The sequence below is a fragment of the Symsagittifera roscoffensis genome, chromosome 5 (assembly GCF_963678635.1).
Source record: "Symsagittifera roscoffensis chromosome 5, txSymRosc1.1, whole genome shotgun sequence".
Taxonomy (NCBI): Eukaryota; Metazoa; Xenacoelomorpha; order Acoela; family Convolutidae; genus Symsagittifera; species Symsagittifera roscoffensis.
The window spans coordinates 22,593,437-22,615,588 of record NC_087066.1 but is presented as its reverse complement, the minus strand read 5'-3'; the positions used below and the strand labels follow the sequence as shown (position 1 = coordinate 22,615,588).

The following is a 22,152-nucleotide window of genomic DNA, read 5'->3' as shown; positions in this document are numbered from 1 at the left end:
CAAAGTGGAAAATAGCAGGGCAGCGCATTGCAGTGCAGGGCTGCACAAACAAGGTACGGTAGCGCAAGGCAGGGCAGTGGAAGGAGGGGCAAGGCAAGGAAGATCCAAGTAGCGCAAAGCAAGGCAAGGGGATCAGGGCAGCGTAATGCAGGACTGCGCCAGACAGGACAAGGAGTAGCATGGCAGGGCAGCGCGTTGCAGTGCAGGGCTGGACAAACAAGGTACGGTAGTCCAAGGCAAGGGAATCAGGGCAGCGTAATGCAGGACGGTGCAAGGCAGGGCAAAGTGGAAAATAGCAGGGCAGCGCATTGCAGTGCAGGGCTGCACAAACAAGGTACGGTAGCGCAAGGCAGGGAGGTGGAAGGAGGGGCAAGGCAAGGAAGATCCAAGTAGCGCAAAGCAAGGCAAGGGGATCAGGGCAGCGTAATGCAGGACTGTGCCAGACAGGACAAGGAGTAGCATGGCAGGGCAGCGCGTTGCAGTGCAGGGCTGGACAAACAAGGCAAGGCGGTGGAAGGAGGGGCAAGGCAAGGAAGAGCATTGTAGCTCAAAGCAAGGCAAGGCAGTGGAAGGCAAGGCAATGGAAGGAGGGGCAAGGCAAGGAAGCACATTGCAATTCAAAGCAAGGCAGGGCAGAGCAAAGCAGCACATGGAAAGGCAGGGCAGAGCATTCCAAGGCAGGGTAGCCGAAGGAAAGCAGGGAAACGGTAAAAGGGGTAGGGAAGGGGAAGGCAAGGAGCATGGCTGGGCAAAGTTAAGTAGGGCAGCGCAAAGCAAGGCAGGCCAGGGCATTCTAAAGCAGTTTTCTGTTACTAAGCAGTAGAAGGGGGTCAAATATGCAATAGAGGAGTCCCGATTGAAGCGCAGAGTCCCCCAATCTAGCAAAAGCCTCAAGAGTCATTCAGTTTTTTTCGCCGCGAAGTCAATTGAACTATCAACTAAGTTCGAGTGAGTGAAGCAAATTTTTTCAGTGAAGTTAATCATTTCTATTGAATTACTGGATTACAGTTGAATGCTCAGTGACAGTGGTGCGCGACACTCACACGCATACTTGCCTAACTGGGCCCACTCTTTTACATTTCAAGGAATTGAAGTGGGCTATGACGTGAAACAGCCTTTTTTCAGAGGATCCTTAAAAGATCCACAAAATGTTTCAACTCTTTTTGGGTCAAAAGATTAGCTGGGTTTTTTGTCACTTTTGCGAACTAATTCAAGCTTTTGAAACAATGCAAATGATTCAAAGTTCAGCCATTTTTTTAGCTTGATGTTTGTCAGAAGCATTTGACTAGATGACTTTCAGTTAATCAATTCATGCATGAACGTAATTTAGTAAATTTGATTCTTCTGAGTAGCTTGCAACAAGATACAAATTTCATGAATATAATCAAAATCCTGAAAAAACCCAAAATCGGTCAATTTCGTTTCAACTATAAACATTGAGTTTACGGTTAATCATTTCAAGCTAATAATTTTCAAGCTAATAATTTTCAAGCTAGAAATGCATGGGTTAACTTTCAACGAAGCAATTTCATCTAACAAACTGAATTGGTTCAAAAAGATCGCTTGAAATTGACTCGTTTTTTTTTCAAATAATTAATTGGCTTGCTTTGAAGAACACTTGGAAAGCCTATTTTAAAAATTATAAGTTTTTTTGCGAACTGTAGGTAGGTATCGAGGTAAGTTCAGATAATTAAATGTTTTATAGCTGGATGGCAGATTTCACAGAGTAGTTTTTTGCCAACTTTTTTTTCGAAGTCCATTCAGGCCGCCAAATAACTTAGAAACTTGTTTCAGTAATTTTTAAGTTCAAGCACGCCTATTAATGCGGTCAGGTCAACTTTTAATTGCACGCTTGAATAGCTGACTTCAGAAAATATTTTTCCTTTTGCGAGGGAAATCAAGTCGTCAAAAGTTTTTCAAAATTTTCATCTTTTTACCATGATAGTTCGTATCCAAAATCTTAAGTTTTTGTAAGCCATTGCAAGCTTTATAATTAGCTTTGTATGTTCAATTAGCTTCATTAGCGTGTTACGAAATTTTAATTTTTATGTGAACCTGATCAAGCCATAATGATACGTTAAAGTCAGATGAATGCGTTGTTGATTTTTCAATTAAAGTATAATTGAAAATTTTGTTTTGAAATGGGCTCGCTAGTTTGATTTAATTTGATGATAGTTTATTTGCAAATTTACTTTCCTGAAATTTTCACAACGTTGAAATCACTCATTTCAGATAATAGAATTTAATCATTTTCAGACCCCAAGTTGAATTGGAAATGCTTTAGGACCACTGATTGATTTTTTCGTAGAGGAGGCTTGAAGACATTCTCGGTACACATAAAATTTTGCTACCTACAAAGCCACCAAAATGTCTAAAAACCATTCAAATAGCAATGTTTTGTAGTTAAATTGAACATTTGCAGTCAATTTGGTTCACGAGTGCTTTTCTTGAAAAAATTGTTTTGTTTTAATCTTGCGATAGGCAAAGGTTTGCAACGGGGTATTAGAAATTTTTCTAAATTATTTTGGTAACAGATGGTCAAATGGTAGTTTTTTACCGCTGTATTATTTGCATGGTTTGAGTAGAGTGTATTAACTGCATATGTACCTTGGGTGAACATTAGGAGTTGCAAAGTAATTTTTATCTGTGCTGAAAAACTTTGGTAAATTTTCGGCAGATTTTCGACACCGAGGTCGGTCGGCTTTAATTCTGTGTGCTTATTTTCTTTTTTTTTGTATTTTTAACTTTTGTAGGTATTTTTTTGTATTTTTAACTTTTTTAGGTAATAATTGAGAACGGTTGAAATGTAACGAGATTTATGCAAAGTGTAAATCACTCTCTAAAGCCCGCCATAATAAAATTTGCTAATTAAACATGAAAAATTGTTAAGATTTTTTTGGCTTTTTATGTCGTTTATTAACTTTGGTGGCAGCATTTGTTATTATGGTTTGCAACTTTTCTTAATAGAAGTATAAAAAAATCGCAATTTAGATTTTTGGGCTTAGCAAAATAATTGAACCCTCTGATCTTTAATTCAATTGTGTACCAGGTTAGAGATTCCAAGTATATATTACCGCTCTGTAGCTTTATAAATTATATACAGCTTTTATCTGTATTTCAGTCGATTAGTTTGTCATGTTAAATTGCAAGTAGTGCGAAGTTTTGCTTCGTCTCTGTTGTTAAAATTTCGAAATGTGCAGGTATTTTAGTTCCAAGATATCGTCATTCAGTTCAAGATTTTTTTTTTCATTTAAAAAACAATTTTTTGAAGTTTTGTTCAGTTTTGTCTGTTCATCTGCAAGTTGAGATCGTCATTCCCTTCTGTGATGAATTGATGCAACACGAAAAATGAAAGAGATCTTTTGTTAAACCTGTTTTTTTTGTCTTAACAACACTAGGTCCGGTTCATATGAACATACAATCTCTAAATGAGTGCTATGAACTCAGAGCTATGCGCGATGAGTTCATATATAATCGAACAGCTGGCAATTGTAACAAACGCGACCACACCTCACCCAAAGTGTCTTATGATAAGTTAGCAAACAGTTTAATCAGCTATTAGGCATCTGAATCAAGCTTGGAACTGTGTAAGAAACTGTTTGACCAGTATTTTTTCTTTGATACTCCTAGTCAAACAAACTGACTGATAAACGAAACTGCGATCCGTATAAGGCTTCCATTTAAATTCAAAAACTCATTTATTAAGCTTCGAGTTGAGTAAGTTCAGTTTAGTACCGATATCAGGGCCTAGATATACCACATTTGTGCGTATCCGAATCGTTTTAACTATCATAAAACCAGTTTTCTGTGACCGTAACGCTTTTCAGTTGTTTTTCAAGCAGAAAGTTTTTCAGGCTGCAGATTGTTTCAATCGAACCGGAAAGGTTGGTAACAGTCATTTAAATCTCTTAAACTTATGTTGATGTAGAAACTGGTCCTAGATCTTGTTGCCATATTTGTTATTGCTAAATTATTCCGCACGAAATAATAGTTCACAATCTTTCTACTCTTTTTTCAAAGTTTTTTCTCTACGCTCCTAAAGGAATAATAATAGGGCTTTTACTTAAGTCAGGATAAGATATTGTAGTTGTGCTGATAATTTGTTTTTTCATAAAAGAGTATTTCATTTTTGTATCGGATAAAAAACAGGCAATCAATATTTGCACTTTGTTCTTGGGCAAACGTCCAAATTTTAAGAACAATCGAAGTTCATAGATCCAAAGTAGCCTCTGAGTTTTCGGTTGGAAATTTCATGAATTTGGTTTTGGGAAGGCTTCATACCCTTTCTTAAATGTTTTCAACATATTTTCATGAAAGTATGGCCTCTTATAAATATACGCTTTGTTTTAAAAAAAAAGTCGAAAGGGAGTTCGGCTAGATTTTATCCGCTTTTTCTACCAAAAGTCAAATTCCAATGAATGAGAATTCGATTTATAAGAAGTTTCGAAATTAGGTGCTCATAAAAGGAAAAGTTCCAGCTTAATTTTTACAGGCAAGGTAGGGAAACTGGTTTGTGATTCGTTTGATTTTGCATTTCTTTATTAAATCTTCATTCGAATATGAACGGACATTGCTTGTCATCAGATGACCGAAATGGTTTTGGAGTTCGAAAAATTGAATCGGCTTTGCCCGTTTCGTCAAGAGCTATTAACACTCACAATCCAATTCGAAACATCGTCGATCAAATGAAAATCGAACCCAATGTCGAAAAATCATTCATTCCTTTATCAATTGGAGACCCTACAACGTTTGGAAATCTCCCGATAAGTTGCGCTACCAAAGAAGCTCTTTTTGATGTGATTGAAAAGGGAAATTGTCATGGCTATGGGCCGTCAGATGGGTTTCTGGTAGCAAAAGAAGCCATAGCTCAGTTTTATTCCACTGACCTTTACCCTTTATCAACCAATGACATAATACTGACATCATCATGCAGCGGTGCAATCGATTTGGCAATCGGAGCAGTGGCCGAAGAAGGAACGAACATTTTGATTCCGAGACCAGGTTTCAGTATTTACGAATCACTGACAACTTTGTATAATGTGAACGTGAAACATTATAACTTGAAACCAGACAAAAACTGGCAGATTGACCTGGAGCATCTTGAAGCACTGGTGGATCCTAAAACATCGGCAATCGTTGTCTGCAATCCTTCAAATCCCTGTGGTTCTGTATGGTCACGGAGCCATATGATTTCAATTTTGAAAATTGCAGAAAGGCATAGTTTGCCTATAATTGCTGATGAAATTTATGCTGATATGGTTTTCAGTGATGTCGATTACGCATCGTTTGGCCAATTATCTAAAAATGTCCCCATTCTTATAATGGGAGGAATGGCAAAACGTTGGTTGGTTCCTGGCTGGAGAATTGGTTGGATTTTGATTCAAGATCGTCACAACAAGCTAACCTATGTGCGCAAAGGGTTGAAAAATCTATCGCAGCGTATTCTAGGACCCAACTCGCTTTGTCAATTGGCTATTCCAAAAATACTAAACGAAACTTCAGATGTATTTTATGAGAATGTCATGAGGAAGCTGGAAAAAAATGCTAAATTCGCCTTCAAGATTTTGTCAAAATGTCCAGGCTTGAAACCAGTGATGCCATCAGGTGCAATGTACATGATGGTTGGCATTGACACTTCTAAATTTGGCAAAGATATGAACGACCTGACATTCACACAGGACCTGGTCAAAGAACAAAGTGTGTTTTGTCTTCCTGGATCCTGTTTCCACTACCCAAATTACTTCAGAATAGTGCTGACTGTGCCACCCGAAATGATGGAAGAGGCTTGTGTGCGAATAGACGAGTTTTGCAGAGATAAACTCGAATGAATAGATCAGAGTGTAGTTTTTAATTGAGAGTTAAAGTCGGGGAAAGTGGGAAGTAGCAATAGGAATAGTCTTGGTGAATACAGTTTTTTATCAATTAATTGATTTGATTTCAGTTTAATTTCTCAAGTTTATCAGTAACGGAGGATAAAATTGTCAAAATTTTGTTGTAAAGACTTATTTGTTAATTTAATTTGGTGGAAGTAGAGGCAAGAACTGACTGGTAATCCAGCATTATAGATTGATAGGTTCTTGCGTTTTGTGACGTGAACCGTTGATCTGGTCACCGTTTAATTTTGAAAAAGCGAGAGATCAACGACGAAAATAACAAGAAAAAGTAAAGGACTCACTTAAATTCTATTTCCATTAGTCAACATAAAATACTAATATAGGAATTAGTACTAATGTTAAAATACTAATATAGGAAAGTGTTTTTATCCATTGCAAGGAGAAAGTTCAGCCTCGCGCGTTTTTTTTTCAAAGATGGAAAGAATAGATATTACTTTCAGCTCCTCCCTCAAAAATAGACTTAGTAAAGATCTCCGAGCCGATTATTATTCCACGTCACGAATTTACTTGAAGGAATTATGTCATAGGGTGGATATTTTATGGCCTCATTGTATCTGCCTCAGTGACAGCTTGTAATTGATCAAACGTGGTACAAATTAAAACACTATTGGTAATCATTCGGATGCCTAAGAAATCAGTGTTCGGAAAAATGGGTCCGTATTTTTTCTCTATTAAGGTTAAGCTAATTGTAGAGTGGGTGAAATAACTTGACGATATGTTTGTTTCTTTTTTTACGAGATATAAATTTCAGTTTTTCGTTGTCTTTTTTAACAACTTTGTCTTCTGGTGTGTTCAGTTTTCTTCTTTTTTTGGTTTTCCACGCTTAATCAAGTATCACATATAACCTTCGGAATGAGTTGAGTGATATGTCTGATTAAAGCCCTTTAAGTTCTGATTCAAACGACTCAAAATTTTTCAAAAAGTTTAATCAGTGTCAAGAAAAACCGTTCTGAATTTTTAAAATTTTTTACTCTAATCTCGAGCGAGTAAAGGAAGGTATAAGTTCGGATCTTAAAAGAAGGTTTTATACAAGAATTTTTTAACTAGTGAAAAAGTTGACGTACATCAGTAAATTGAGTTTTGAAAGCTTCACTGAGCGCTTTCTTGGCAATAAAGCTTTCAAAAGCGTTCTCATTCAATTTTTCAAGACAACTGTTGTCGAATATGCCTAATTCACTAAAGTCCTACGCGTTCGGTTATTTGTCTCATCAAACCCGCAAAAATGCCTCTGATTAAAACTAATGAAGAAACATGTTTGTAAGTTTTTTTTAGAAATGTGGTCAGAACATTCTGTGCTACTTGCAAAGCAATCAGTTATCCTTGTTGATCCGACCCTTGAAAATGGCGAGGTGTGTTAAGTTTTCTCTTTTTTTTCACGCAAATTCAGGTACCACAAATAATCATTGTACTGTGATTAATCGAATTTAAACGTTTCCAGTCGTAATTCGAACGACATTTGATAATTTTTTAAAAGTTTCGATAAAATTGGGTCTGAAGTTTTGAGTTTCAGTTCAATTTTGGGCGAGTATAGCGATCGAGTAACGGTCGTTATATGAACAGTTATCGTTAATTTAGGCTGAAAAAACTTAATTTTACTGAAAGTAAAGTTAGTATCAGAAGTTTCCTTTAGCACTTTCTTGGAAATAAAGGTTCTCTTAAAAAAATTTTTTGCAAATAATTAGAAAAAGTTTTCGTATTTTGTTTGTCGGTTTTTTGTAGACAAATTTCGCTCATGCCTAGTTCACCTGCGCAGGAACCGACTATCTTTGCTTACATTGGGGTAACTTGCAGTATCAAGTCGGCTGAAATAATGTTTTTTTTTTCGGAAAAGCTAAGTTAGAAAGAAGTTAACACTGTCACTGTTAAACAGTTTGAGGAATGGACATGATCCAATAAAGTCACAGTGAAGACAAGAGTAGGAGGATACTGTGCAAGTGAGAGAAAGTTCCGACCACATTAATAAGTAAAACTAAAAACCTTTTTCTAGAATTTTGTACGATGAGAGGAACAAAACGAAAGATTACGTCATTTCGAAATTAGTCATCTTCGGCTACAGTTTTCTTCGAAAACTGAAATTAGACACAAAAATTGAAAAAATGTTCAGCATTTTTTCCAAAGTTTCGTTGCTTTTTTATTTTTTGGCAAAGAAGCGCTAAATTAAGCTTCAAACTAGTTTTCACGGCAGGAGTAAGAGAGTTACGTGCTATTATAACGCCTATAATAGTCCAAATAATAGCCAGAAATAGTTGGAAATTAAAATAAAAGGCGAAACTTTCAAACCGTTTTTTCTCGAAACCGAGACATCTTTTTCAAATTGTTTTTAAAATCGATCGATCCAGGGTTGAAAGGGATTTAATATGAAAAGTTTTTCAGCCCAGTCTGATAATTGCGCTTGCGATTGACTAACGGTATCAAACGGAACTTATTTAGCAAAGTCACTTGAATCACTAATCTCCGTTCACGTGATCACTTGCCTCAAATTCTTTTAAAAATTTTAAAAACTTTTGGATTACTTGTATAACAGCACACTTTAGAAATCATTTCAATGCTTTTGTTTATGAAGTTTTTTTTATCGAAAATCCGGATGTCTGTTTATTATGTGTCTGCTTAGTCGGCTAAGTTTGTACAGCATTAACTTTACTCCGATTCAATATTTTTTCAACAAAAATTGAAATTAATTTTGACGCCTTTCTGTAATTTTTAATTCCTGTTCAAACTTTGTTTTCTGCTCAACGGGCGTAAAATTCATGGTAGAGGCAGTTTTTTGGGTTGAATTCTTTTTTTTGAGATTTCGTCTCTTTTGTCTGCTAGCTTGCCGTTCTATGTTGGTGAGGCGCACAGACAATTCGGCCAAAGACAATTCAACCAATTTGAAATTCAGACAGTTCAGCCAAAAGTATTCAGACACTTCAGCCTGAGACAGTTCAGCCAATTTTACAAAACGCTAGATTCGAATGAAAAAATTGGAATTTGAGTTATTTCTCGGTTTAAGGTCGCCCGTGGTCGCGCATCGCCGCTTCGCGGCAATAACCGGCTCTAAATTTTGTATAGAGTCTTACCCTCTGTTGGCAAGCTTGCAACACGTTGGCGCGACTGCGGCGGTCACTATTATTTGCTGAATTGTGTGCATACCTTTGGATGAATTGTCTGAGTTTCAAATCGGCTGAGTTGTATTTGGCCGAATTGTCTGGACGCGGTTGGTGATGAATCGTAAGTGGTGCAAAGCTCTGCTTCGCCTCTGTGTTGACTGATTTTGTTTCGAAACAAAGCAAAAAACACCCGAAGGCGAAGTTCCTTGCCGCTTTTAGTGGTCGGAACAATTACGAGTGTGCTTTCATTTCAATTGACGATGGGAATGAAAACTGATTGCGCAGCAGATCATTAATAGTGCGATATAAGTTAAATTAAATGACCTCAATTTAGAAATTGTATGAGAGAATTATATGAAAGTTTCCAAAGCTTATCAATTATTACCAGTTTTGTTGGTTTTGATCATGTTTCCAGCACTTACACTACATTGAATTCAATAAATTTCAATCAAAGAAAGATGTCCTAGACAAGTATAAACTGGATTTTTCGCAGTGCATTAGATGTGGCATAAGTTCTAATTTCAAAATGGGAACTTGGTGAAATTGATTTTAAAATTTATCGACGAATTGCAGTCAAAGTCAATATAACATCCACTTTGTATGTCTGAAAGAAAACCGACATAGTTTTTCGTGAGCCTTAAAAACAGGAAAATGAGTGATTTTCCTCATTCAAAAGCACAATTTTAATTTCAGCCATCTAATGGAAACAGGCTACGAAGGAACCGTAGAAGTTCCTGACTTCCATTTCTTTTTGCTTTTTTGACCTTACAAATTTAAATAATTTTGTTGATCGAAATTTTATTCAGATTTTAATAGAAGTTAATGAAAATGCTCATCTTTGTACATATGTTGAGATGTTTAAAAGGCTAACTTGATGCTACGTCTGAGCTATTTATATGCGTCAACTTGTTAAATTTTTAAATACTTAGCTGCAATGTGCTGTGCACAGGTCGAATAAAGAAGAATTTATTTGGTTGTTAATTTTAGTCATTTTGTTCAAATTTTGATTCGTTTTTTTTTGGAGCCACTCATCACACGTCAATGCAATATTTGGATCTGAAACAGTGTCTGAATGTGGTTGGATATGTTGTTTAGTAGCATTTTTAGTGATCTTAGTTACTACTGAGTAGTTAGTAAATTAGTTCTGCTTCCTTCCATGGAACTCATTTTCACTGTTTAAACATACATGTTTTTGTATATCCGAACAACTTTGTCGTTTTTCACAAGACCAGATCTTAGCGCCGGTCCGGAAGGTGCATATTTTTCAAAACTGTGAGCGGTTTTTTTTGTAAATTACTTCAAGAATTTCTTCGGCGAGAATAGTTTTCATTCACGTTGGGATTTTTATGTTACAATCTAGAGAAAACGCCGAAGCGGCGAGCCGAAAAGTAAAACAATTACTTAACGGGAGACTGTTCTTCAGTAGTATACCCACAAATTTTTAATAATGAATAAATGAAGTGCGCCAGAAAAGTGAATTGTAATTGTAACAACTACAAATGATGTTTTTTGAGTTTTTTTTCAGTTTGCAATGAACTCTTCAGTGGTGTTTTTTTTTAATTAAACGTGAACTCTTCAGTGGTGTTTTTTTTCCAGGTTGCAATGAACTCGTGTACATATTTAGGATTTCTGCTTGTCGTTCACTTATACACTACCAGTCTGCTGTGTCCGAGCTGTTCAGCACTACCAGAGTCCACGAAGTGGTCTGTTCACCATACACTCAATTCCCAGAAAACTTCTTCCATCGATGTTAGTCAATTTGTAACTGTATCTGTACCATGTTTATGAGTACCATGGTCCGCAAAAATCATAAATATTGTAATTTTATGATCGCGGTGACCGAAATTTGCGGCATGTAGATAGACAAGCGTTTCGTGTTACCATTCTCTTTATATGTAATGATACTCACCTAGCATTTTTTGTTAAACTCGGTTATTTTTTTTTTCAATGCCTCAAAGCTTAACTGATATGAACTTATAGATAGACAAGTTATTATTGTGGTACCCTACCCAGTATAATCCAGTTTAAATAACGTTTTAGTGGTTTCAAGCAACGCTATGGAATGGAACTACGATTAGAGCGACACTTAAATGCTCCCCCTCTGTAGCAGACGAAGAGCAGTCCTTCAACATAGCCATACGATGGATGATCCGCAACACTCCTTGTTCCGGCAACTATGCCATGCTGTCTGAGAACTATACTCGAGCACTCATAGACAATCCGAGGAACTTGATCTCGAACGAACCGTACGTGTCCTATGCAAGTGAAGCCGAGGAATCGAAGTTCTTCGAAGCCAGCTGCAATCAGGATATAGATTTGCTCAATGGAGATGGTAAGTTTGGCCACTCACTTGAGAATCAAGAAGTCTATTGAACGAGTCATCGTAGATGAGTTTTGTGAATCTCGTCGCCCCTCCATTGCCCAAGAAGTTCTTGGTTGGGGAATCCCTCATGCGCGAAAATTTTGTCAACCAATCAGATCTCAGTATTCAAAAATTCGAGAAAGAAATAGGCGTTAAATTCGTCATTTTTGGACAGTTTAAAGTTTGCTTTGTTGGTTTGCTAAGAGTTTTCGTGCTTCAGAATAGACTCTTCTCGGATGTATCTGCAGACGTTTTTCTGGGTTCAACCTTATGAACGTGCCTGCGGGCATCACATGAATGCTTAAATTTATTTTTTCATGTTTCTGAAAGTTATAGAAAAAAGTAATGATAATATTACGGGTGTTTTGCTTCTTGATTTTCACAGAGATTTATATCGATTGTTTTATACGTTACTGTGTATAGTTAGATTGTTTTAGCTTGGTTGTGGTTTCGTTTCATCTTAGGATCAAGAAATTCTAAAGGCTTAAAACAATGATTTTCGTTTTCAGTAGGGTTGGTTCCTTTGCACCGTCAAATGGTTGGATCAGCTAACCCGAAAACATTGAAACAGAGTTTCAGCAACACGGGCCTAGACGACTCAAAGCAGCAGCCAGATGAAGTCAATGTCCTCGGACAAACATGGGTCTCGGGTCCCACGATTTTCATAGTCGAAATCTACGTCACTCAAATTCCCAACAGCAAAGATCGAAACTTGGAGGCGGAGATCACGTTAGACGTCGCGTTTAAAAGCAAGTCGGGATATCTTTCAGCAATTGACAAGCCGCTTTTGAAGTTTTACGCTATAATGTGTGCAGTTTACTCTCTTTATGCCCTGGTATGGACTGTGTTTTGTTTCTCACATTGGCGAGATTTACTTAGACTGCAATACTGGATTTGTGCTGTTATCGGTCTCGGGTTGATCGAAAAAGCGGTGTTTCTAGCTGAATTTGATCACATGAATAAACATGGCGATATATTACAAGGCGTGGAATTATTTGCCGAAGTCGTGTCGATTATCAAACGAACCCTAGCTCGGGTTTTGGTGCTCATTGTAAGTTTGGGTTACGGAATTGTGCGACCGAGACTCGGTGACATCATGAGGAAAGTCCTAGTGTTGGCATTTTTGTTTTTAATTTTGGCGTCAGTCGAGGCAGCCATGAGAATATACAGATCTAGAGATAGTCGCACCGATTCAGAAATGCTGGCTGTTATTTGCCTGTCCACAATAGATGCAGTTATTTGTTTCTGGGTCGCATCCAGTTTGTTGCAGACATTGAAGAATCTGAAGTTGAGACGAAATGTGGTGAAGCTGACTTTGTACAGACATTTCTTCAACATCTTAGTTCTCTGTATAATGGCCGCATTGGCCTACTTAATTTGGTCCTTCGTCAATATAAAGGTAAAAATTAAGTTTTTGACACTTAATGTAATATGGAAATCACTGTCAGTCATTTCAACCGAAACTAGATATTGTTATATTTTGATAGGTTATGGAAAATATTTGCACTGATTGGATTGATTTATAATTTGATTGGTTTTAAAAGTTTGCACATTTTAATCTCAAATGATATTAGCAAGTTTGTTCGCCCTTACTTTGAGACTTGATTTTTCAGATGCAGGTTAGTTGAGATTTTATTAACAAAGATACGTGTTGTAATTACGGGGAGTGGGATCATCGGATGAATAGCAGGTTATCATGAAGAATAGCTTGGAATTGCCGATGACGTTTTTTTTGTAATTCGGCAAATGGCACAAATCGCAGTTGGCGTTGCAAGTGCTCCTTAATTTGACTAGGTTCAGTTTTACGGATAACGATGCAATTACGCAACCAAACGCTTGTGCTGTTTTACGAATTCACTTTCAAGCTAAATTCTCAAAATTGCCAAATTTCAGTACCAGTGTAGCTGATTTTGGTAAATACCACTCTTTACGTTATTGGCTGGTATTTAGCTGACAGTAAGCGCACATAGCGCAGCTGGTAATGCAGTTAATTACAAATCTGTAGGTGTTGTTGTTTGGAGATGCGCTTACGAGGGGTCGTTTCAATTGCAGTTTTTTTTTCAAGTTCTTCACAATCGAAGATTGTGGAGATAGATTTATCCTTTCATCTCTTCCGTCAAACAACTGTGGCTTTCCAAGGGTTCGCTAAGAGCGAAAAGCCCTCCTTCTGACAGTACTGAGTAAAACCCGTTCTAGGGGGGTAGTTGTTTTTACGGTGAACTGAGTAAAACTCCGGACCCGTTTCAAGAGCGCACTTTTTATTTAGTGCGGATAACCGAGAAAACCTCCTCGTGTTCTCTGTTATGTTGGTAAGCTGAGTCATTTTGTGATTGCAACAGTTTCTCAAGCTATAGAGATGTTGGCTTGGACGGACACTTAAAGAGATGGATGTCATGCGGAATAGTTTATGATTTTGGCCGATTTTTTCTGATGTTTTTGTCCAACCTCGACAGATAGCTTTTTATTTGTGTGCTGTATTCACAGCGGAGTTGAGCATAAGTACGTCGTGAACTTCTGGGAAGGCTGATTTTTTCCCGAAGCTATTTATAGAACTTGAGAGCCTATCAGTTTTGAGGGATTTTTTTGAGTAAAGTAGTTTTTCACCCCATTCGAATGAAATCTTAAGAGCGACTTTGTATTGATTTGGTGCAGCAGCCAGTTAGAAATTGTTTGCTTAACTTTGCTGGCAGTATTTGAGTTTCACAATGAAGGTGTTCAATTGAATTCATTTTTGTGCTTGTTGCCAGCTTTAATTCTAAGTGCTGTGTTTTGTCGAGTTTGTAGATTTTTCAACAAGTTTTTTTTACTGAAGATTTCCAGACAGGAGCTGCGTAATTCAGAACATTACCCTCAACGGCCTTTTGTAAGAAAAAGAGGTTTTTTGCTGCACCTCCTGTTTGTGCCTGAGAATTTGCTCAGTAATTTCTTGCGTGTTTGGAGTTTTTTGTCCCTGTTCAAATGCGTTCAGTAAAATTAAAGAGGCTATCAAAGTTGACTTCTGGAATCTTAGGCATTTGGACTTAATGTATTGGGTTATAATGATGGCTGCAGGAGACTTGTCTGAAGATAGTTTAAAAGTGCATTTTTGAAGCCAAATATTTAGAGTACGTTGGTAGGGCCGTACCTAGTTCAAGATCAGAGGCGTAAGGAGCTGTGATCGTGATAAAATTTTTTATCTGCTTATGTTGCTACCGTGATGTTTTCGGCAGATGGAAGGGGCAATGATGACATAAGTATATTGAACAAAATAGGCGACAAGACAACTTCTTGAGGGACACCGTGTTTCATTTGTCGCATTCTTGATTTTTAGCTCCTAAATTCAACATGAGTTGCCGTGCTGTGTAGATATGATGTGATCCGTCTTTTTATTTTGTTTGGGAGGTACGAATTTTCAAGATCATGCAGCACGATACCGTGATCCACTTTACCTAATGCTGCAGTCAGATCTAATACAACTTAGAGTATCCTGTATGGATGACATGGCTGGTTAGTTCCGTTTTTGTCAGTGGCTCTGCAGTGTAAATCATGTCTGTTGACATGTGTTTTCTGAATTTGTGGTGGGGATCTGTTATTACGATATGTTTGAAATCATACGGCAAGTTTTTTTCAATCAGTTTCGCTTCTGGAGATAAGAGTACTATGGGTTAGTAGCTTTTTTCCGGGTTTTATTAAGAGAAAAGTCGACTGATTTTCCAGTTTTGCGGATTGATTGAAAAACTGGTATTATTGTAACTGGTAAGTTAGTTTTATTGGTTCTCTTAGGAAATCGATACTTTTTCTTTCCGAAATTGGTTTGGAGCGATAATCACTAACAAAATAACGGAGGGATAGATCACTACTAATTTTCTGGCTCAAATCGTAAATGAATCTCCAGCCAAATGAAAAACTGCATATGGACCTGTTTTCAAGTGTAAATTGCAGAGGTGTATATTTAGGTCCGGCATTTGGTATATGAATTTGAAAAGTGGGTCTTTAATGTTTGTAAGTTGGTGTTATTGTTTTTGCGGTTTTCCTTTGATCTCGTCTGAAGCCGTTTTTGTTAACGCTGAGTCGAGTCTACTAGATATTCTTGTTTTGTAGCTGCCGGACTGTTTCAAAGACTGGCAGGAATTGTGGGTGGACACTGCTTACTGGCACATCCTCTTCTCAGTCGTCCTCTTCGGAATCATTATCCTCTGGAGGCCCAGTCAGAACAACCAGCGATATGCGTTCTCACCGCTAATGGACAAGCCTGATGATGCACTCAGTGATGACGAGGACTACCTGACGTCAGGGGGTCTGATTGGTCTCACGGGTACGGAGTCGGGAGAGGGACAGAAACAGGCGCATATCCGCTCTATCTATAAGGTATTTTAGTACGACCATCATTAGTTTTTTTAATAAAAATTGCTTAATTGCAATTTGTCAAATAAACCATTTTTCATTATCGAACCTTGTCGCTTCGCTTCACCAAAGCCATATGAAGTTTATTTATGAGTTTTCATGAAGTATTTAGTCATATTTCTCGATAGTTCTCATAAATGCATATCACTGCATGGCTGAGATAACTGGTAGCAAGCAAACCACCCCAAATATTCATTCAGATCTAGCCATTGAAAGACAAAATGAAATGTTTTGGATAATTTTCTGAAACTGATTCTTCAGGTTATATACAACAATTTTTATCTGATCCTTGCATGATAAGTTCAATGCACGGATCAGATAAATTTTTTTCAAATTTTACTGTTTTGTTGTAGAGTAGTTACAACGCGGCTCTGGCCAATAAGAACAAATCAGAGGAGGCGAATGAGGACGAGAACCTGAAGTGGGTGGAGGAACACATCCCCACCTCCGGATTCGACTCGGCCATAGACCCAGCCACCACTCTGGACTCGGACGAGGAGGAAAAGCTGAAGACCCAGCAGACTATCGGCAAAATGCTTTGAGGACACTACGATTGATATTGTCACAATCACGAATTGGAGTGAGACAATAAAGGAAAAAAGAATCAAAGTTTGAATAAAAATAAGCGTGGATCGAAACCAAAATCAAAAGTAAAACTTCATAAAACAAACTTAAATCTTAATGAAGATGAAAAAAATTGCCTACGTATTTTGCGCATTATAGAAGATTCCTGTATAAGACGTCATGGTATCTTTTTGTTTCATTTTTGTCACTCCTTTCCCGCGACTTATGAAACTTAGCTGTTTGCTTGTAATAGTCGATGTTTTGAAGTCATGCGAAACAAGTTTCATCAAATTTTTATTTGAGATTTTTTTCCGAATAGATAACGCCGATGGCCTCAATCAATTCAAGGTCAGACATTGTTGTCATCTTTTTAATTTAAGTAACAGCCTTTTTTTATTTATTAGAAGGTTGAAAGGATGAAAGGTTCGTTTTGTGCACTATTGTACTTGATTTCACTTCGCAGGCGGTTTGTAAATTTTGACTTTTCATATTTGAAAAACTTATGATCATTGTAATGTTAATCTACGAATTTCAAAATATATAATTGTACATTTGGTTGGGTGCCTTAAACTTGTCTTTGATTTTGTATATAATTTGATATTGGCCTAACTGCGAATTTTATTTTGAGATAATCGTAGACAGGGGTAGTCGGTGATCAGCACGAATATTCTGATCACAATTAGCACAGTATATCATTCTGATCACGGTAATCAATTCAAAAAAATTGAATTGAAATCTGAGCGATTTGAAATGAGCTCCAAATTAAATAATGTTAGCGAAGATTTGGTTTAAAAAGTTTGCTGAAAACTTGGAAGCAGGTAATTTAGTATTAAACGCATTTGCAATCTTCTGCTGCAAAAATTTAAAAAACGGAAACCGAATTATACTAGTTATTTTTCTCAAAACTCCCTCGGGAAAAATTTTATGTGCACATTGCACCTCAAAATTAGAATATTCTGACGCCAAAGGGAAAAGTTCAGGGTGAGGTCAATGGAAACAGTCGGCCAACGTTGGATTTCGTAAAGTAGTACCAAAGGGGATCAAATCTCCCATAGATACTCATCGCTGAAGCCGAGAAAAATCTTAGAACGTCGATGATTCATCCAATGACAATTGTCCATTTTATCCATGTTTATTGTTCCGACTTTCGATACGAAAGTAACGGAATATTTGTGCTCGGGGTGGGTTTTTTTTTCTTCAGACAAATTTCACTTTTTAACTAGCCATTTTTGACGGAGTTTTTTTACATCATTCGAAAGCTATTGTTGTCCTGAGCTTAAATTTGAAAAGATATTTCACCTGTGATCATTTTTCGTAGAGTTATGAGGGTTCAAAGATTGCCATTTTGGCCAATTTGGGACAATTAACGCGCGACATATTTCGCGCTATTAACGCGTAAGCGAGATTGAATCCGTCTTGGAAATCGTTCCAAATTGGTCCAAGGAAGCTTATATGCCATAATTGATTTGTTAATAGGAGCAAAATCTATCACTTTGTACTTAATATGGCATATGGGGGGATGTTTTCACAAAAAATCTCAAACTTTTTAGAAAAAAAAAATTAATTTTATTTAATTACATTTAAATTTTTCATTTTATTACTGCTCCATAGACCTTAAAAGGCAGTCGGAACATTCAGGGCTTCGCCCTGATACGAGCAGTCTTGTATTGATTTGGTGCGGATTTTTCGACTTCTGAGAATAGTTCAAGAACGAAAACTCCCGAGTGTGGATATCACAACCTACAGATTTTTTGCTCACTAAATTTATCTTAACAATCTCCCTCTTTCAGCTTTTTTGGTAGCGTGACGTTAGGTGTGTAAATACTGCAGTTAATGTTTTTTTTTGTCGAAATCTTGTTGGGAGACAAAGCAATAAGCTCAATTGTCCAATCGCAGAATGCGTCCATGAGCAAAAAAACAGAAGAAAATCAAATTTCAAAAACTAATCGGTAAAAACAATTATAATAATTGCCAATATTACCCAAGAAACGAATAAATTATGCAAAGTGAGTAATTTGAGGAATTTTGAACAAATTCATTAAAAAAACTTGACAAATTCACTCAAATAATGTTACATTTATTCATTTCCTTGGTATTAATGACAATTAGAACAAATGTTTTTATCGATTCGCCCGTATAAAATAATGTTTTTCTGCTCTTAGACCCATCATGCTTTTAGACCATTCTGCTCATTGACTGGCCACCATCTTGTTGATTATGCGACAATTCGCTGTTGTTTAATAGAATAATAGAGTTACAGTTTGAGTTGAGCTCGATAATTGATATGGTCGTGTAGCGATTAGCATGTGTGCCTATTCGCATACCATAATTGCTTTTTCTGGGTTTGTTTTCAGGCGAAAATTAAATTAGCCTACATTTTCAAAAAATTTTGAAATCCATTTGATTTGTTAAGTGAGTTAAATTTTCACTTACACTTAATTGAAAATTCGTCTGAGTGCAAGCTTCTAAAATTTCAAATTTGAGTTAACAAAATTTGAAATAGCGAATCTTCAATCTACATTCAATTACATGGGTATGTCAATTGACACACATGCTAATAGGTCAATGCCCATTTGATATTCATAAAGCAAACCAGACAATTTTTTAATTGATATCATAAGTTTACAATTTGCGTGTTAGGTCGGTTTTTAATTTCGTTTATAATCTCAGAAATGGGAAAAATATTTGATTTACAAGGAGAACAGTAAATTAAAAAAGACTGAAAATAAAACTAAGAGGAAATAATTAAAAATTGTGGTTGATAGCATTTGGTTTTGCGGATCCTGTTAACTATTTCCCCCCTATTGCAATAGGGGGTGGGGGATAATCAACAAGGTACAAAATTCGTATATGCTTAACTGTTCAATTATTTCTTTATAGGGGCGGGGCATATTCGCTGCAAGGTACCATAGGGGGGAAAATAGTTAACAAGATCCGGCTTTGCTGGCTCATTATTGTTTTTGGATGTAAAGGAAAAGAACGAATGTTTTTTTCAAGAAATAATGACTGACTGAGATTGCTATGGTGATCATGAATCGAGCGAAAAACTTCTTTGTAATTATATCACCATTACGAAGAGACAGAAAATGCTGCGTTTTTCCAAAGGTCGGAGCATGGAAGAAATACTTTAATTTGCTTGCATTTAAACGTCCAACGAGTCGTATTTTTAATTTCTGAGAAATTATTCAGCGTTGGTATCCATAAGTAATATGGCATAAAACTGCTAAGAAATTGGATAGATAAAATACCAATTTACCAATTTAAAATTAATTTGTTTATTCTATCGACTGAACGAACAAATTTACCATTGATTTTTGTTACATAAACACCATAATTACCTATTTTTTTTGCAATTTGTTCGTATTTACTGTTTTTTTTTATTTCGCCAAGACTGGATCTATTATTACGTCTCTAGGAGCAGCCTTCCCTCGAAAATGGGTGAACCCACCGACGGAGAAACAGCAAAGAAGGCGTAAGTAAAATAAAGACATTGCATCTTTCTTGCGACATCTGACATATAGTCATATTCATCGTGTGCTTCATTTTTTTTCATAACGTTTTGAAGTTTGGACAAGAAGGTCTAATTTTTTTATGAACGTGTTGAGTCCATTGAGATTACGTTTCGCTCTGTTTTGTGATTTGAAAAGGAAGGAAGTCCAGTTAAAATCAATGCGATGCATTTTATAAGACAGGGTCGGTAATTTGGGATGATCAATCGGTTTATCAATTTTCCAGAAACGCGTGGCGTATGCGGCGAATTAATCCTGCTAAAAAACTACTGAACTAAGGCAGTTGATTTGATGCAAAAATCCCGTTACGAGACAAAGAGTTTAAATTCGAAAACTTATTTGTTAGAGAAAAAAATTCAGTCTCGCCTAATTTTTTCGCACTTTTATAAACAGTTTCTCACACTTATTACGCTTGCGAAGCAATGTGTTATAGTACAAACTTCCTTTTTTTCCAAACCTAAGTCGCAAATAATGTTGTTCTGAGAAGATTCAGAACAAGTTCACAGACATGCCTGAGGTGCGTAAGATGTTGCGACAGTTGATACTCCTGATCAAGTACTTGGAGAAGGATAGGAAGGATGACCCCAAACAGACCATTGGCCAATTTCTCCAACATATCAACATAGAAGCCATCCCAGGTGAACATCGGGATTGGTTATTCCTCTAAGTCGTGTTTTAAATGATGACAACCTTTAACTAGCCCCAGCTTAGTCAATCTGCTTATGATTATGCTTTGTCTTACTTTTCGCCACAATATTTTTCTGGTTATGCTTTGTGTCTTGTTTAGGAACCAGTGATATCAAACTTGAGTCCTGCGTGTTCCTCTGGCAAACTCTGGCACTTCAGAGAACCAGACTGATGCTGGATTACCAGGACGAAGAACCATACGCCGGGATCCAACACCAATTCCGAGAAACTCTCAACTCGCAGCAGAAAAAGGACCTGGAGGAACTGCCTGCGAAGAAGAAATATGTTCTGTTGACTTATTTGAATTAGCTGATTGTGCTTAATTTGGACAAACTTGATCTGATGAATCCAAATTATCAGTAAGTTGAACATTTTTCAGACCAGTTCTCAAATCGTAAACAATTCTTGCCTTCATAATCTTTCCTTTCTTTTTATGAATGAGAAGAAAATCTAACTCTAAAGCATACCGATATTTTGAACAAAAACTTAAGTGTTTTTTTTTTTCAAAACTATCCACGGTTAATAGCAAAGCTCTTGTCAGAAAACAGCTCAACTCAACTAAATGTGCACTGATTGAATGTCCTCTCTGAAAAACCTTTATTATGTCTCTGACTATCTATAATTTCAGTATGTTTCAGCATTTTGGACGACCATTTAGCTCCCGCGTATCTCGATGATGGTCTCGACACTCTGGATCTACCAAAATGGTGTCAACTCAAATACGCAGAAGACATAATCAAACATGTCCTAAAAGAAAATTGAAAATGGCTTACTTCAATACATCCTAAAACTTCCGAATATCCTACAAAACTTGAAAGAGGTTGAATATAACTTTGATTGATATCATTCCTTAATTGTTGATCACTAGGCAATTTTTCTTAGTTTCGATGTGTTATATGTATAGGTGTAATATTTAGATGTATCATATTACAAATTGACTATTATTTTCTAGTTGCTATTATTCGATGCCCCAACTGGAGTTTGGGCACAGTTGAAAAGAATACCATGTATAGAATTAAATTTTTCCCCATCATTTTTGAGTGATAGTGAACAAATTTGGTTATACTGAATGTCAATGAACGAAATAAAAACTCTTAATCTTTCCTGGAGTTAGAAAAAAAACCACTTTGCACGACTCAATTTTGAAAAAGTGTCAAGCGCAATCATTATTTTAATAAAACAAGACAACTCGGTTCAGGACAAAGCTTTGGTTAATCCGACTGCCCATTAACTAGTCTTAAATGTTTTTAGTTAATGAAAATTTAACAAACTATAAACTTTGGGTTGATCAAATCGAATTTGAAAAGCAAAAATTTCAACCTCTCAAGTTTAAAAAGATTCCCTGAATTCAATTTGGAATTGTGTTATTGGATTAATTTTCAGCATTAAAGTATGTAATTATTTTTTCCGAGCATATACATTCCTTGACTTCTCGAAAGTCCGAAGAAAAAAATTTAATTTGAGTTTCTTATTTAGGTTTGAAGTGGAAAATTTACTCAATTGCTCTACACTTCAAAATCACAAAATGCATTATTTGCATGACATATTTTAAATCCAGATGAGCCCGTTTCGCAATTTAGACCGCGATATTTATATCAATCTTTTTATCCCTCAAATGGAGAAACAATAATTTTATGGCTTTTTTAGGGTATCTTGATTTTTGT

General features: G+C 36.5%; 2 protein-coding genes across 7 annotated transcripts in view; both read left to right on the top strand.

The window, feature by feature from the left end:
* LOC134845631 (metal transporter nramp1 homolog) overlaps positions 1–16,901 on the top strand; it is a 505,909-nt gene extending 489,008 nt beyond the window's left edge. Inside the window, exons 2-6 of one of the 2 annotated variants that reach the window (XM_063862635.1) lie at positions 10,580–10,732; positions 11,024–11,315; positions 11,858–12,744; positions 15,426–15,692; positions 16,082–16,901. In XM_063862635.1, the coding sequence (XP_063718705.1) occupies positions 10,586–10,732; positions 11,024–11,315; positions 11,858–12,744; positions 15,426–15,692; positions 16,082–16,270 (1,782 nt within the window). In that variant the 5' untranslated portion in view covers positions 10,580–10,585 and the 3' untranslated portion in view covers positions 16,271–16,901. Of the gene's footprint in view, positions 1–10,579; positions 10,733–11,023; positions 11,316–11,854; positions 12,745–15,425; positions 15,693–16,081 lie in introns of both variants that reach the window. The other variant, XM_063862634.1, reaches the window with a different exon arrangement.
* On the top strand, positions 3,541–5,940 carry LOC134846405 (tyrosine aminotransferase-like). 5 transcript variants are annotated; one of them, XM_063863746.1, is made up of 2 exons: positions 3,541–3,884; positions 4,493–5,940. In XM_063863746.1, the coding sequence occupies exon 2, from the start codon at positions 4,560–4,562 to the stop codon at positions 5,826–5,828; it is 1,269 nt and encodes a 422-aa protein (XP_063719816.1). In that variant the 5' UTR covers positions 3,541–3,884; positions 4,493–4,559; the 3' UTR covers positions 5,829–5,940. The 5 variants fall into 5 exon arrangements, with proteins under 5 accessions (XP_063719816.1, XP_063719815.1, XP_063719818.1 ...); XM_063863745.1 differs by lacking the exon at positions 3,541–3,884 and adding an exon at positions 3,918–4,019 and having other exon boundaries at positions 4,479–5,940; XM_063863748.1 differs by lacking the exon at positions 3,541–3,884 and adding an exon at positions 3,924–4,019.
* Positions 16,902–22,152: the final 5,251 nt, after the last annotated feature.

Coding starts and splice junctions, on each gene's coding strand:
- LOC134846405 (XM_063863746.1), top strand. CDS start 4,560: ATGAACGGACATTGCTTGTCATCAGATGACCGAAATGGTTTTGGAGTT.